Source organism: Enhydra lutris, unplaced genomic scaffold (assembly GCF_002288905.1).
Source record: "Enhydra lutris kenyoni isolate GAN:26980312 unplaced genomic scaffold, ASM228890v2 scaffoldscaffold69, whole genome shotgun sequence".
Taxonomy (NCBI): domain Eukaryota; kingdom Metazoa; phylum Chordata; class Mammalia; order Carnivora; family Mustelidae; genus Enhydra; species Enhydra lutris.
In genome coordinates, this window is record NW_019154153.1 from 3,678,933 (window position 1) to 3,695,514 (window position 16,582).

Sequence of the window (16,582 nt, forward strand, 5' to 3'; positions counted from 1 at the left end):
CTGCGGTAAGAACAGAGAAGAGGAAGAGTGCGGTGAGGCCTGGGGCGGGGGCGGGGGGGGGGGGGGGGGGGGGGGGGGGGACTAAAGGGCAGAGTCTGAAACTCCAGCATGTCACGGCCTGGGATACCAGATCCTCGTCAAGATTCCTAGATGTGTAGGATGTAGGACTGGCTTCCCAGCGGTTGGCGATTTTCGGGGTGGGGTGGCGGGCAGAGGTCAGGGCGTTGCATTTGGGGATCAGATAGCTGCTGTTGCAGTGTTTGTTTTAAAACGTTCATATCAGGGGCGCCTGGGTGGCTCAGTGGGTTGGAGCCTCTGCCTTCGGCTCGGGTCATGATCTCGGAGTCCTGGGATCGAGCCCCACATCGGGCTCTCTGCTCGGCGGGGAGCCTGCTTCCTCCTCTCTCTCTGCCTGCCTCTCTGCCTACTTGTGGTCTCTGTCTGTCAAATAAATAAATAAAATTTTAAAAAAATAAAAAATAAAACGTTCATATCAGAGATCTGTATGGAAGTCCTTATGGGTGAAATACACGGGATCTTGAGTTTGTATTAAAATACTCCATCAAAAAAACTGGAACCGTTAGAGGAAACAATATTAACAAAAATTGTTGGAACTGGGGGTGGTTATCTGAAAGTTTACTACACTATTCTTTCTACTTGTGTGCACATTTAAAACAATAACAAATTAAAAATTAAACAGGAATGCTTTAAAAAATGCTGCTCCTCCCGTTCACCTTTCTTCCTCATCACTGCATTGCAGAAATTTCTGACCCTGGGATCATCATAAGGGGATGATTGGGGATTGATCAACGTGTTCCTGATAACCAGCCCAAGGGCTGGCACGTAGTAGATGCTCAATAAATGTGAATTTAATATATGGAGGACAGAGGAGTGGGTGGACGGATATTTCAAGAATGGGAGTCCCTCCAGGCTACCATGCTCCATAATTTGGGCCACCTCTGTTCCCAACAACAGGAGCTGTACAATCAGGGCGGGGCTGGGTGGGGCTGGTGGGCACGTGTTACCTCATGTGGGCAGTGTGAACCCAGGAAAACTTGTGACAAGGGACCTGTGTGTCTTCTAGGCCCTTACTCGCCTCCTTCCAGCTCTGTCCTCCTGCTGTGGCTGTTTCTCCCCATCACGTGGCAATGCTCTCACTCTTTCTCCCTTATCGAAACCTCTTAGGAAAGAACCAAAGAGACTTTCCCCCTGTGGCCAATAACCTTTAGCCACATTGGCTCACCAGCCGCTGGGTTCCCTTCCTGTGGGTGCCCCCTTACCCCCGGACCAACAGAGGCACACTTCTAGCCCAGGAAATCTGACAGGCACAACCCCAACCCCCAGGGACGATCCCGGGTAAAATGGCATGACCTCAATCCTGTCTTCGGTTCTTCCGTCTTGCCATTCAGGGCCCTTCCCCATCCCCAGACCTAGTGGCCTTATGCTTTCTATCTTCCTCAGTCTGGCTGTCCACTCTGAAGATAGGGGGGACACTGAATCTCACTAAGATTTGAGTGACCAGTAGGTATCCTAAGTTCAGCTGCTTGAGATTCCAAGGCTGAGGCCCTTAGTCACAGCTGCCTGCTGTTCTCTGCCACATGGTAGTTTGGCCCTTTGAAGCCAGCAGGAGAGTGACTCTGATGCTTCACCTTCTTTTAAAGGGTTCACCTGATTCGGTCAAGCCGCCCGGGATGATTTTCCTTTGATTCGCTTAAGGTCAACTGAGTGGTAACCTAATCACAGGAGGGATACCCTATTATGCCCTCTAGTCCCAAGGCACTTCCCATGGAAGGGAATTATGATGTGAGCACCAGGGGGGCGGGAATCTCGGGCTGTCTGAGTTCTGTCTCCCGGAACGTTCGGACAGTTGCCTACAGGGTTTCATCATGTACCCAGGATCTCCAGAGAAAGAGAAACTCCCGATATCTCAGAGGCATTTCGTTGTTGCTTTCACAGAAATCATGTCAGAGGGGAGAGATAACTGTGGCTCAGCTCAGTGTCGCCGCAGAACTCTGGCAGGTTCCCTGAGGTCTGGAATGGCCAATAGGCCTTAACGAGGAAGGAGAGCCCTCCAAGGTGCAAACTGAGGGGAGGTGACCACTTAATTGTCTCTTTCTGTCAATTTCTGTCTAGGGGACCAGGAGAAACAGACACCAGGCAGAAATTCTTACTTCTTTCCAACCTGGCCTACTCATGCTTTGAGGGAAACCCTAGGCCCAAGAGCATTCTCTTTAGGTTATGAGATGCTATTGGCAACAGAAGGAAGGTATGAAATCCCATTGCCTGAAATGCTTCCAGAATGGGAAAGATGTCCATTCCCCTAGCACGGTATCATCCTACCTGGAGACAGAAGCCTGAGCTAAGCCTAGGAGACTTCTACCAGCCAGTGTCCTAGTGTCACCCAAGCAGAGAAGAAAACCAGATTTTGAATATCTTGAATCTATTCCCATCAAGTTCTCCACTAGACTGTAAGCCCCACGAATGCAGAGACTCTGCCATGTTCACTCCTTTATCCCCAGTGCTTAGAGAGTGCCCAGCACACAGTAGGACTTCAGTGGATATTTATTGAATACATTAAAGAATTAATTGCAAAGTTATCTTTGTAACTCTCAAAAACCCCCCTAACCTAACCCATAACTTTCTTCTCCTGGAACTGATGTATTTCACTTGCATTTCCGAACTCTACTGTGTCACTGGCTCCTTTCCCCCTGCCTACAGACCCTCCCAGATCTCCCCAGGCTAAAACATAACTCCTCTTGACTTCACTGCTCTGGGGCACTGGCCCAGTCTCTTTTTTTCTGTTTGCCACCAGACCTCTTGGAAGACTAGTCTATACCCTCTGTCTCCTTCCATGAACAAGTACCGAACAGCCAACCCAACCCTGTATGCGCTGACTCCCCAGGGTCTACCTCCTGCTCCTACCAGTCTTCTAAATTGACTCTCAGGAAGGTCACCAGAGACCTTTAATCATGAAACCTGATGGTCCATCCTCCACTCTCCTCCTCCCCCTTTTCCACAGTTCTTGGTATTTTTATCACCTTGAGACTCTGTCCTCAGCTCTCACGACCCAGTCTACCTTGGTCAGCCTGCTCCCATAGCCCTTTCATCCTATGTTCTGACCGCGAAACCCCTATGAATGTCAGTTACGAGTCCCACATGGGCCATCTTCCACTCTGCAGACATATTTGAGCCCTTCAGGACATTCCGTGACTGCCATGTTGGACGTCGTCAGAGCAGCCTCTGGTAACTGATAATTAGGCACTAATTAAGAGGGAAGCTGTCTCAGGCAGAGCCTTTGTGGCAACATCTACAGGCTAATGTCTTCTCACCTCTTATGTGAGACCCTTGTTTCCTATCATAACTTCACTCTACTTTAATGGACTGATGAACAAGCCTTAGGAGAGACACTCAGGCCCAGATCTGCTTCTTCCCTGCGGGTTGACCTTGAGCTAGTTTCCTAACATCTCTGATTCTCCACTTTCTTATCTGTTAAATGAAACTAATCCTGCTTACCCTGTACCTTGTTATGAGAGTTGAATGGTTTCGTATAGCGCTTGGCACATAATAGGTATACAGTAAGTGGTAACTATTTGATGACAATGATGATGATGGGAATGACTCTCAAATTTCCATTCCTAGGCTTGATCCTAGACTTGCATTTCCAACAACCCACGGATCCCCCTGTACACCTATACAAAGCCACTGTCTTCCCCCACCTCCCTAAACCAGCTCTCGATGACTTCTTTTTTTGCATACAGAGCCTTGGCTGTTACATTCTCCAGGCTGGGAAACTTGCATTTGACCATGGGTTCTCCTTCACCCCGGCCTCTGCGTTTGTCAGCCTCAAAGCCTTTATTCCACGCACCCCCACTCCAATACCTTTTGGATCAACCTGACCCGACTGTTGCCATGTGAGGCTGTCTTTGGCTCCCCACTTGGACCCTTTGGCTCCCACTTGGAGCCTCCCCACTGCCTCCCTGCTTCTTTTTTTTTTTTTTTAAGATTTTATTTATTTATCTGTCAGAGAGAGAGAGGGAGAGCGAGCAAGCACAGGCAGACAGAATGGCAGGCAGAGGCAGAGGGAGAAGCAGGTTCCCTGACCAGCAAGGAGCCTGATGTGGGACTCGATCCAGGACGCTGGGATCATGACCTGAGCCGAAGGCAGCTGCTTAACCAACTGAGCCACCCAGGCGTCCCTGCCTCCCTGCTTCTTGATCACACCTACCATCCGCCCTACATTACCCTGATCAAGGGTCTTGAAGAGCCGATGTGAACACAGGCTTTGCACTGCTTGAGAGCATCACCCAAAATAAGTATAAGTGTTTCCTGCTGGCCTTCCGACCCTGAGCAATCTGGCCTCAGCCTCCCTCCCATCTTCTACTCCTACGCCAAGCCTGTGTATACACTGGCTGGACTCCTGCGCTTCCCCCAGCCCACGCTAGGCTTTCCTGCCCTGAGCATTTGCTCAGCCTTGTCACTCAGTCTGCAATATTCTTCCCTTTCTTCGAGACCTGCCTCCACTGTGCTTCCTCTGTGAAGCCTTCTCAGTCCCCCAACCCGACGGGGAGCTCCCCATTTCAGATGCCCATGGAGAACGTTGTTTCTTACTTCTCTCTGACACTCAGTTCTCTCCACTCATCTTTGGGATATTTATTTAACCCACCCTTCTCTCCACCTCACCACCCCAACTCGAATGGAGCAGAAGTTATTCGAGCCCTCTGATCCATGCCCAGCACCCAGCACAGAGCCTGGCAAGGAGCAACTGCTCACTCTGGTGTTTGAATTCAATTGTTGGATCTTCTCCATTTGTTCCAGCGCATTTAACACAACCATCTACCATTTATTCCAGCCTTGTGCCTGCTGCAACCCCAGCCTACGCTGTCCCCCACTGTTTCTTTCCCGTCCTTTGTAGCCCACCCTCTGTAGCCCCACAAACTGTACCTTACAGACAGGATAGTATTTATGTCTCTACATTCCTAGGGCCCAGCATCGAGCCAGAGCCATGGCTGGGGCTTAATAAATGTTCACAGACAGGAACTAAACTGAACTCTCTCCTATATCCCAGGGAAAATAAAAATCTAGGCTCTCTTCCGGATCTGGGCTTGGAGTCAAATGCCGCATGCTCCCCTTTCCCTCCACTATCTCGCCCCCAACCAGGGCTTGGGAACTTGACAGTGTCCCAGATCAGCTCTGTCTACCCGACCAGGTCCTCCCAAGTGCCCTAACGCTTTTCTTTTCTTAATCAGGGCCAGATTAGAGAGCTAAGAGAGATGGACACGGGGGTGGGGGGAAGTGGGCTGTGGACCCAGGGAGGGAAGGTCTCTGGGCCCACTGGCCTAAGAGCAGCTCAGCTCACTTCTCTCTAAACCCCATGAATCATGGGTAATTGTAGCCTCGCCTCCTCCCAAGAGAGCAATCTCTCAGCTTCTGCCGGGAGAAGCAGTGGAGGGGGGCTCGGGGGGCTCTGTCTGTCTAATGAGCCTCTCAGTGTTAATTAGAACATGCTCCCTCTTTTCAGGTTGCTGCCGCAGCCAGGCCCGAGGAGGGCTGCAGAGAGAGGGCCGCCAAGTCAGGCTGGGGGAGGAAGAGCAGCTAGCTGGGGGGTGGCAGTGCTGGGGAAGGAGGGAGCCAGCCCGGGGTGGGGGGTGGCTTTCACATGTGAGAGAGGATTTCCTCTGATCCAAGATTTCCCAGCTGAGAATGTTTAAGCATTACGTGGAATGAGCCTGCAGAACTTGGCAAGGGAAGGCTTCCAGGAGGCTTAGGAGCAGACAGTCAGGGCGGGAGTGGGGGGGAGCTCAGAGATGCTAATTGCGGCCCCCAGGGGAAGCTGGCCTGCGCCTGGCACCTGGCGGGATGTGACCCCTGTGTCTTCCCTGTGTGCCCACCTCCCTGTCCGCTGTCCAAAACACCGAAAGTCCTCGACACAACAGGGCACTGAGGCCTGCCTAGGAGTAAGGATGCTCTTGGAAACCCTCTCCCGGCCCCATCCAGCTAGGGTTGGGGGCTACTAATAACTCTGCTCCTCCTCGGTCACAGAGACTGCCTCAGGGAGAGCTGCTGCTGTGGGGAGCCTGCTTTGAACCCCAGGTTGGGCTCCTCGCTGTCGCCAGTGCTCCCACAGCATGCCGTCCACCGCTTCCTTGGAACCTACCCCTTTGCTGCTCTTGTGAAAGACTTGGGATAAAATCAAGGACTGTGAGCCCCAGTCTTGGCTGGACCGCGGACACACACTTAGGGACATGTCCTTGGGTGAGTTACTTGTTACGGCTAAACCTCAGTCCCCTCATTCCTCAAATGGGGGTAGCAGTCGTCCCTAGCTCACCGAGATAGCCAGCAGATCTGGGGAGATAATGCATAAGAAATGCTTAGCACCTTGTCTGGCCCAGATTAGGGCTGTTAGTGCTACTTAGTACCCGCTACATGTCAGCGCCCACCACTGGAGTGAGCTCCCTGAGCCCTGGAACTGCGTCTTTTGCAGCGCGGTGGCCCAGGCCTTGCACATAGCAGCTGTGCGATAGTGCTCCCTGAATTGGATGCAGGTGGACAGAAGGACTACCCTTGACTGGCATTGCCTTCACCGTCATCTGTAGGCTGGCCCCTGATGCTGTCCAGGGCCATGGTGGGACTCTCATCTTCAGAGGAGGAACAAGCCTTAGATATTCCAGAATAACCTCTTGTTTCTTCCATGAGGAAACTGAGAACAGAGAGTTGGAAACATAATCAACCACCTCTCCCCTTGAGAGGGTGATCACCTCCCGGATGAGGCTGGACCCCGAGGCTCAGGTAGGGGAGATCGCTTGTAGAAAGGACTGCTGTCCAAAAAAGAAAACATGACTTCCACCCAAGACCTGACGTGGGGTCAAGGCCTGGCTGCTACGGACCACCGCCACATGGTCCCCTGGCTTGGATGGCAAGAGACCCATGCCATTTGGACATCCCACGCCGGCTCCAACAGGGTCCTCCTCAGCAGAGGCACACAGCAGGATCCGAACTCCCTCAAGAGCATAGATGAATGTGGAACTCACTCGGCTGCCCTATGCATCTTCCCCACACCACTTTCCTAAAGGACCCCCTGAAAGGACCTGCATGTTCTTTGTCCCCAGAGGTTGTAACCCCAAGGACCACTGTGAGATAAAGCAACAGAGCTGAGGGCGGAGGGAACGGAGGACAGGAGAAGCCAGACTGGAGGACCTCCCCACTGTGTGAGTATGGGGGGAGGCCCTGGGGGCTGGAAGGCAGGGATGCCAGAGGGCGGACTCATTCTTTCTTTTGTTCATTCATTCGTTCGTTCTTTCATTCATTCATTTGTTTGTTCTTTCACTCATGTGTTCCTCCAGTGTGAAGCATGTCTTAGGCACCAGGGACTGTGCGGGGTGCCGGAAGCAAAGGTGGGCAAGAGCTGCGTATCATCTAACGCACAGCTCTGAGGAGTGCTCACTCCCCACAGAGACTACAAAGGTGTTCTGTGCACAGTCTGCTCGACTCCGTGACAGCCCTGAGAATGGCACAGTCCCTGCCTTTATGGGTGGGACAGCTCTCAGGTGGCACAGAGTCATCGGTGGGGCACTCCGTGAAGGCACACAGCCAGGCTCAGGGATACTGAGATGCGGAGTATGAGCAGAGATCTCCCCAGTGACGTGTGCTGGAGGGACAAGTGGGGAATACTCCCAGCAAAGGATATAAAATCTGTCAAGGCCCGGAGGCAAACGACAGCACAGAGGTCTGGAGCAAGGCAAGTGGGAATGGCTGAAACCCCACTTGGGAGCGGGGCAGGAGATGGGGTTGTGTCTGGTGGTAGGAGACCTTGGAGAAGTCTTTGTCCTGCACACGGAGAGGAGCCATGCAAGGCTTTCAGACAGATACCGTGATCAGATGTGCTCTCCAAGAGGGCTCAGTGGCAGCGTGGAGATCAGTTTGGAGGAAGCACAGCTCCAAGTAGGGGAACGTGAGGCACCCCCCAGGGGCTCAGGCGGGAGATGATGGTGGCCTGCCCTGGGGTGGGGGTGGTGGGGTTGGCAGGGGAGGGTGGGAATTGGGGAAATAGTTAAGATGTAGCAGCAGTGGAGGCTGGGTTGGAGGACAGAGAAGCCACAGAAACTGCCTAGGATTCTGGACTGGCCGATGGAGCAAGACTAGCAGTTGGTGGGCTAGGGAGATAATGACTGTCCAAGATCCTTCCAGTCCGAGTGCTACAGTATTTGTGCCACTGGTGGGACTGACAGAATCAGAATACCACATCCTAGATCTCAAAGAAACCCAAAGCAGGGTCAGGTCCTGGCCCCAGGTCTCATGCCCCTCTCCCTCTTTAGCTCACTTCGTATTTTCCCCCTTTCATCCCTGAGCATCTTCTTCATGCCAGGCACTGTGTCAGGCACTGGGGATATAATGATGAATAATAAGTCATGCGTCCTGCCTTCAAGGAGTGGCCAAGTCAACAGGGAATGAGGATATAGGGCTGAAGGGCTATGACTGGGAAAGGCTGGGTGTGGGAGGGTCACAGAGACAGGACATCCAACACAGGCTTGGGAGGGCAGGGAAAGCTGCCAGGAGGAGGAAGGAGAACCACAATTCTGTCTCAAAGTAAAATAAAGAGTAATTGAGGCCAAGTGCCAAGTGAGGAGGGGAGCATGAATGTTAGCTGTAGAGGCAGAGGGAACAGCACGTACAAAGCCCCAAAGAGATAGGAGGCAATGGAGGCCCAGAGAAGTTAAGCAGCTTACCGGAGGTCACACAGTTCATTTGCAGAAGAGACAAAAGTTGAGTTCAGTCTCTTATGAATGTGTGCCACATTTTTAATCACTTTTCTCTAGCCCCTCACTTTTTGCCCTCTTCCTACCTCCCTCCAGTCTATGCTTGACCCAGACAGATACTCAATCCAGAGGAGTGGGCTGTTGCCCGAGGCTGGGTTCGCTCAGCACAAAGGCTCCTGTCACACCCTCTGCCAACCATCCCACACCTTTCCCACCCCACTCCTGTTGGCCCAACATGCAGAACCGTCTATCAGAATGATGTCCACTATAAAAAGGTCCATGATACTGATCAGAGCAACTCTCCATATGCCATCGTCGCTCAGAATTAAACTAATTCTCCCGCCCAAGTTGAAGCACAGGTTTCCCTTAGTTTTATTGGCCCGATACTCCTTAAAATGAACTACACTCTCTTTGGGGGCCAGTAGGGACCATTTTCTTCTTGTTACCTCACTCTCGTGTTGCTTTTCACACCATAGTTATCCAAATATTATCCATTCAATGAGCTCTTACTATGTCCAAGACACTCTGCTAGGTGCTGGGGGAATGGCATGAAGATGGATGAGAGATGGTCTCTGTCCTCAAGGAGTACAGTCATGTGGAACCGAGAAGACGTCTTCTCTGGGCCAACTGACCACCCACATCATACTGTAGTGTTCCAGATGGACTGTCTGCCAACCCCTGCCTGGGCATTCCCAGTAACACAAACTCACTACCTCACAAGCAAGGCCTTCTATATTTTTAACAGCTCTAATTGTTAATTGAGCTAAAAGCTTCCTTTCCTGTAGCTTTCTTACATTAGTACCACTATTTTTGCCTGGAATGATAGAAAATATATCTAATCCCTTTTTCACATGCCAGCTCTTCCATATTTAAAACTTGTTTTCGTGTCTACAATTTCTCCATATGAATCTAGTCAATCCTCTTTTCCTTCTTAGGAGAACCTTAGAATCCTCGGCATTCTTACTTGCTTCTTAAACACAGCCCCAAGAATCAAGGACGGGCTCCAGATGGGCCCTGACCAGGAACCAGTGTGGGGCTCTAGCCAGCAGCTTCCTTATCCAGGGGGCTTTATCTACTCTTCTGTGCAGGCTGCTGGACTCACTTTGGCACCTGATTTCCTGGTTATTGACTCCTTTTGAGCTTACAATCAATGGAAGCCCTAAGGTCTCTCTCCCAGGACCAAGCCTGCCCATCTTGTACGAAAGCTGTGGGCTTTTCAAAGCTAAGAGAACTTTAGATGTTTTTCCCTATTTCATTTAGACTTTTTCATTTAAATCTTTATGTCTGGATAAGATTTTTACAAAATCTTGGATTCTGTCACCGAGGTATTTGCTGTCCCCTTTCAGCTTTGTGTCATCAGAAATTAGTGCCTGGTCAAAACCAGTTAAACAGAACAGGACCAAGGACAGCACACCGCTCACCTCTCCCAGGAATTGGCCTTGATCGAAAAACCAACTTTGTTTTTTAAGAATTCTGTTTGAAAAGAACCAACTTGACTATATTGTCATCTACTCTGCTTCCTGTCTTGCCCACATATCGATCATGGGGGATTTTTAAAATACTTTGCTGACAGCCAGATGTTCCACCTACAGCTGACCTTGATGCAGAAGGAAAGAAGTGAGGTTGGTATGGCCTGGCTCAGTCTTAGTGATCTTCCTACTAGCTTTCCTTCCCAAGACTGACTTTGCCCATTGAGTTAAAGGATGTTTCTTTAGAACCTACACACTGTAGAGCTAGAAGGGACCTTGGAGATGATTCAAGGTCTAATGCCCAATTTTGCTGATGAAGAAACCAGTGCCCAGAGTGCATAACTGGCATTCCCAAGTCACAGAGTTAACTAGAGCAAGACCAAGGATTGGATCCTATGTCTCTGGCTCCAAGTTCAATGCTCTTTCTTAATAATATCTAGTCATGGGGCACCTGGGTGGCTCGGTGGGTTAAGCCCCTGCCTTCGGCTCAGGTCATGATCTCAGGGTCCTGGGATCGAGCCCTACATTGGGCTCTCTGCTCAGCAGGGAGCCTGCTTCCCCCTCTCTCTCTGCCTGCCTCTCTGCCTACTTGTGATCTCTCTCTCTGCCAAATAAATAAATAAAATCTTAAAAAAAAAACCAATATCTAGTCATGATGTTTTTCTCTAAGCATATGCACATAAGTACACACACACACACACACACACACACACACACACACAGAGGATTTGTTCTCCAGTAGGGGAGCTTTGGTTAATCTAGGGAATCCTCAATCTCCTTGGAGGAGACCATTCTCTTGGCACCTCATTTTAACCTGTGTGTGCCTACACACGGGGCTTGTCCTTTGCATGGACACGTAAGCGAGGCTCTCTCTTCTTCCCCAGAGAACAGTGGGCCACCTGTCTCAAGGTCTGGGGGTGGGGCAATTTAAGCTTCTGGCTCACGGTGAGAGGAACAGAGCCCTGAACACAGTACTGAGGGGACTGGCATTGCAAAGGTGTGACCCCTGCCATGGAGAGGCTGATTCCTGACAAACTGGGCTCCAGGGAAGGGCCGAAGACAGCTCCATCTGGGAGAAGTCATGGGAAAAGAAGTGTGCCTACAGCAGAGGTGGGCCCAAGTGGGGAGATCTCTGGTACCCTGGATAGCCCCCGAAGGCAGGGCCCCCTCACCACCCTTCCCGCCCCCCTCGGAGGCCCTGGGTACCTGTTTATTCTTTAGGTCAAGGGAGAGCTCGTAATCGGAGGCGTTAGGGGCGTGGGAGCAGAGCGCCGTCGCCAGGGCAGGCTGCTGCCGGCCGGGGGAGGCCACGCGGTGGGAGCCAGCCCTCGGGGAGGCACCCCCCGCCCCCGGCCGCTCCTCCTCCTGCTGCAGCTCCTGGGCTTGAGCCTTCGGGGCATGGGCACTGGGTCTGCCGGCTGCCACCGCCGCCGCTGCCACCACGGAGTCCTCCATGCCCCCACCGGCCTGGGTGCAGGAGCCATCACTGTGAACAAAAGGCAACGGTGCTCGGTTGGGGGAGAGCGGGACAGGGTGCATGTGGGTGCGGGGGTGAGGAGAGAGACTGGGCGCTCCGGCCTGGCCTTTGGGGCACTGATGGGCCTTTCTGGCGGTGGGGACTCGTGGGGGTGCCTCCTGCCATCGCCTCTAGGGAGGGGCTGCCTTGGCAGGGGAGAGCTGCAGGCAAGGAAAGAGAACCTACATTTGAGAAGGGTAGCCCAGGAAGAGGGAAGAAGCAGCGGTGCTTAGAAACAGTATGGCACAGTGGGGAAGAGCAGACCCCCTGGGCTGGGATCTGGACTCTGACTTAACAGCTGTGTGAACCTCAATAGGCTACTCGACCTCATTGTACCTGTTTCCCCATCTATAAAATGGGCACAATAATAGTACCTACCTCATAGGGATGTTGGAAGGTTTGAGTTAGTTAAAGTTCTTAGAACAGTGCCTGACTCATGGTCCCTCGTATATATCAGTGTTAAGGATTATCATTATCAGTCATCTAGCTCCCAGACCAGTGGCTTAAGCAGCTGGAAAGAAGCTGGTTTACACTGAAACTGCTCCATCTTTACACTGTCCCAGCAGCTGTTGGGGAAGGAATGATCCTTACAGGCATGATCTGGGCATGAAGCCCCTCTGGGCTGGGTGGACAGACGTCAGCTCTTTGGAGCTGGGGCTATGAAGAGGAGGGTGCTTGCCCTGCAGGGTCTGGGGCAGCAACTGTATTTGGCTCCTGGCCCCTCCTTCCTTCCCATGGAAATACCAGCAGGCTGGGCCGTAGCTGCTGTCCACCTCCCTGCTCGAAGCAGGCTAGAGCCCCCATACCCAGCCCATCCTGGAGAACTAGCACCCTCAGGTCATCCCCCTCCCTGACCAGTCTGCAGGTCCTGCCCCTCCCTCAAGACCAAGTGCGAAGCCCCCTGTCCATGAAGCCTTTCCAGGTGACTCTAGCTGTAACCGCTTCCTCTGTAAGCACACTAGGAGCTATGCTTAGCGAGTCCCTTCCTGGTCCACAGGAGGAGAGCATTATGGCTACAGCATGGGTTCAAATTCAAGCTCTACCACCATCCGGCCTCAGTTCAGTTGCTTTTCCTCTGGGCCCCTCTCTGGTTTTCTCCTCTGTCTAGTGGAGCTACGCTTGCCTACTCTATGAGGTTATGGTGAGGGGGAAAGGAGTCAGTATGTGTAAGCTGTTTAGCACACTGCCTGGCACAGAGTCATTGCTCAGTAAGTATTAATTCTTATTTCCCCTGTCCATCCTGCCCTAGAGGCCAGGGCCTGTAGTCCGGTTTATCCCTGCTCCCCACTCAGTGCTGGGCAAGTGGTGGATGCTCAGTTCACGCCTGATGATGACTGACCTGCAGGGAGGGCAAGGGCCATAGAGATGGCCCCTACAGCGGACAGAGATAGAAGATCAGGACTGGAAGGGACCCTGAGGCCCTCTAGTCCAGCCCTCCAATCTCCCTTTTTTACAGATGAGAAGCAGGGGCTCAAGAAGTGGGGTGACCCTGGTCTGAGAGCCAGGCGACCTTAGGGCTTTCTTCTTCTAAGGCTTTGCCTCCACGTAAGGTGCCAGAGAAGAGACCTCTTCCTGTTGCTTCCACCCAACTTTGGAGTCTCTGGTACTAGAATAACCACAGGTGGGTGAAAAATCCTGTCGCTCCATCTCCATCTCTCCTCCCAGCACTCCTCGGCCTCATCGCCTCCATAAAGGAGAACTCTTTGGCTGGCCCTAGCCACAAGGAGCCTCAAATCCGCTAAGGAAACCGTCCTTGTGCAATTTTCTTTGCTCCATCATTTCTTGTATGGCCATTAATCAAGGTGCATAGCTGAATGGGCTCCAGAAGTCTGATAAGTCTTTTTCACCGGTATCACCAAGAAATTCTTTCTAAGAACTGACTTCAACTCCTGTCGCAGGACTTCCCTATTCTTTCCACAGGGCACACAGAAATAGCCCTTCCTTTTCCTATCACAACCGGCCTCCAGGGGGCACCGTTCAGTCTCATCCGTCTCTCCTACAGACTGTCCTTGGTCCTCATGCCCAAGCCTTTTCACCCGAAAAGGTTTTCCAGACTCTTTAGAGAACTGATAGCTACTAGGGGCTACAAACGCCTTTAAAAGGAGCCCTTCACTTTCTTTTATTGCTGGAGTGAATAAACCTTGAGAAGAGGTTCTGGGGAGCTGAGGCCCCCAAGTAGCAGTACTCAGCAGATGGTAATGGAGGCAGGAGGATAAACCCCCCGGGTTCCTCCTCCCTTGAGGAATAACCCAAGGCACATTCCACACCATCTCCCAGAGATGCCCAGCAGTCAAAGCAGTGATGAACATGTATTGGCTTCCTTCTCATCATTCCCCACTCCTACATTGGCGCTTCTTGGAGTCACCTGTCCCAAATAAACTACTTGTGTTAAACCAAAAGAAATGTTTAAAAATAGCCTTTTTTATGGTCTACCCCTCTGGGTATAGACGGACTCCACGGCCTTCTCCTGAACTCATTCATAGGACCTGGGAATTAAGGAGACCCCTTACTGTCATCTCCAGCACATACACATGCATGCATTTGTATACACACATGTGCGCGCACACACACACACTCACACACACTTACACACACACTGACGCATATACAATGCTTCTAACTAGTTCTGTGGCCTTGGGTAATTTGTTCTTCCTTCTGGGTCAGTTTCCTTACTTGTCATTTGATGGGAGCTTACTTATCCCTAAGCTTAGAATTCTCGGAGCTTGGATTCCAGTGCCAAGGCCAGTCTACCAAGGCCCACCAGCCCCAAGGTTCCAGGCTCTCTGGCTGGTAGAACCAACTCTGCCTTTGCCCACTTCCATGCAAAGGAACTGAGAGACTGTGGCCCTCCCGAGTATATGATGAAAGGTATTAGAAAGGGGATCTTGTCCTTGCCTTCCCTCCTTAGACTTCTTCACAGACTTGTGTGGTACAAGGTGGCTATTGGAGACCCAGAGCTGCTGTCATCAATATGGCAAAGTTTAAGGTCATATAGTGGAGGGTAAAGAACATGGGCTTTGGTGTCAGGAAGACGTGGGTTAGAATCCTGGTTCTGCTACTTATTATGTGACCTTGGGCAAGTTACCTAACCTCTTGGTGGCTCTATTTCCCCAAAATGGGCATCTAAATAATTCCTTGCAAGGCTTCTGTGAGGAATAAATATAACTTACAAAGAACTTAGTGTGGTGTCTGGCACAGAGTAGTCCTTGATAAGCGGTGACAGCTGCGGTGACTGGGTTCTGAGCTGGAGACCTACAGCATGGAGTCCCAAAGGAGTCCCCAGAAGAACAGCATGGAGAATTCCTGCGGAAGGGGTTCTCAACATTTAGCCTACCTCAATCTTCACAAAACCAAAACAGTAGGGTTTTTCCATCAGATCTCATGGCCTTTCCCAGACCTCCAGGCCAGCTTTCACAAACTTTAGGGAGAGAGGTGAAGGCAAACTGGCTTCCTGAGGCTTCCTCCTACACATGGTCTCCACTCACCGGAGCAAGAGCCTCGGTCTTGTGGGGGGGGGGCGGTCACCAAATCATGGGATCTGTGACCTCTGAGGAATCCATACATATTTACCAGCTACAGGCAGACCCCCTGGCGGTACCGGCCACAACACGGGGCACGCCTTAGGCAGACATTTGTCCAATGCTCCTTGTGTAAATTTGTCTTTTAGCTACTTTGTCAGGGAGCAGTAGAAGCCTGAGTACTTAAAACCTCTACATGATGGCTGAGCATCAGAAGAATGTTCCCAGCCTCAGTCTCCCCGTTTGTACCCCATCTGTAAACATGGTCTAAAGAAAGAGGTTGGAATATTCATCCTGGCTGCCATCGCTTGGAAGGACCGTCGATTTCACGTAGAGACCATCTACTTCAATCCTAGTCCCATATGGAACTAGAAGCCCATTGTTCCAGTGCCCAGAACATCACTCCGCTCAAGATACAGGCTGTGATCCTTAAGTGTCCAGAGTTGGCTGGACTGACCTTACATCAAGAAACTATTGTCCCTAGTGGGTCAGATTTCAGGCAGCCTGGCACTTCGACAGGAATTACGTGAATGGGATTCTCTGTGACCTGCATAGCTTCCTGTAAAGAGAAGGGCAGGGGAGAAGGAAGAGGGATCCCGGTGATCTTAGCTCTCTTGGGCTCCCTATTCAGCTGTGGAAGCAGATTCCTTGAATGGCAGCCCACTAGCCTAGAGAAACTTAGGGTCACTGATGACATAAAGGAGACACTAGTCTCAAAAACCTGTCCTGGGTTGGGATGCCCATTCAAGAAGGTAAAAGAATGTGGGTGGCACCAGAACAAGGGGTCCAGTGAAGGCTTTGGTTGAGGCCACATGACATTAGGCCAATACACACACAGGGACAAGGCCGTCCCCAGGGCTTATTCCACCCATGAGAACACAGGATGTGAGCATGACAAACGAAAGTCTTTGGAAAGTAGGGGGAATAAGTAGTTGCTCAGAGGAATACTACATGTGCCCAGCACCAGAGCGACCTGTGTGTAGGAAATGAGATTCACATCAGAGAGGGTCACTTATGTCGGAAGCTGACTTGTGCTCAGAGAGATGATACGGGCTTGGGGAGCATGGTGTATATATGACTCCCTTGGGGTTCCAGTGACCACTCCCTCCTGTCTATCATCCCTGCTTTCAGAATTGACTTCCTAAAATGTAGATACTTTCATATCAGTCCTTGGCTCCAAAAGCATCAGTGACTTCCCAGTACTCCTGAGATAGAGTCCACTGGCGTGGACTCGGGAGCACTGGTGATCTCACCCCAACCTCCCCTTCCAGCCACATTTCCACCAAGTGACCCACCCACACCGGGCACACTGACACTCTCCCCAAA

The 16,582-nt window shown here is 51.5% G+C and overlaps 1 protein-coding gene across 1 annotated transcript in view; it reads right to left on the reverse strand.

The window, feature by feature from the left end:
- The window catches only part of LOC111159829 (IQ motif and Sec7 domain 3), a 102,959-nt gene that overhangs the window by 38,132 nt on the left and 48,245 nt on the right, over positions 1-16,582 (reverse strand). Inside the window, exon 3 of the mRNA XM_022522467.1 lies at positions 11,429-11,708. Coding sequence (XP_022378175.1) covers positions 11,429-11,708 — 280 coding nt within the window. The remainder of the gene's footprint in view (positions 1-11,428; positions 11,709-16,582) is intronic.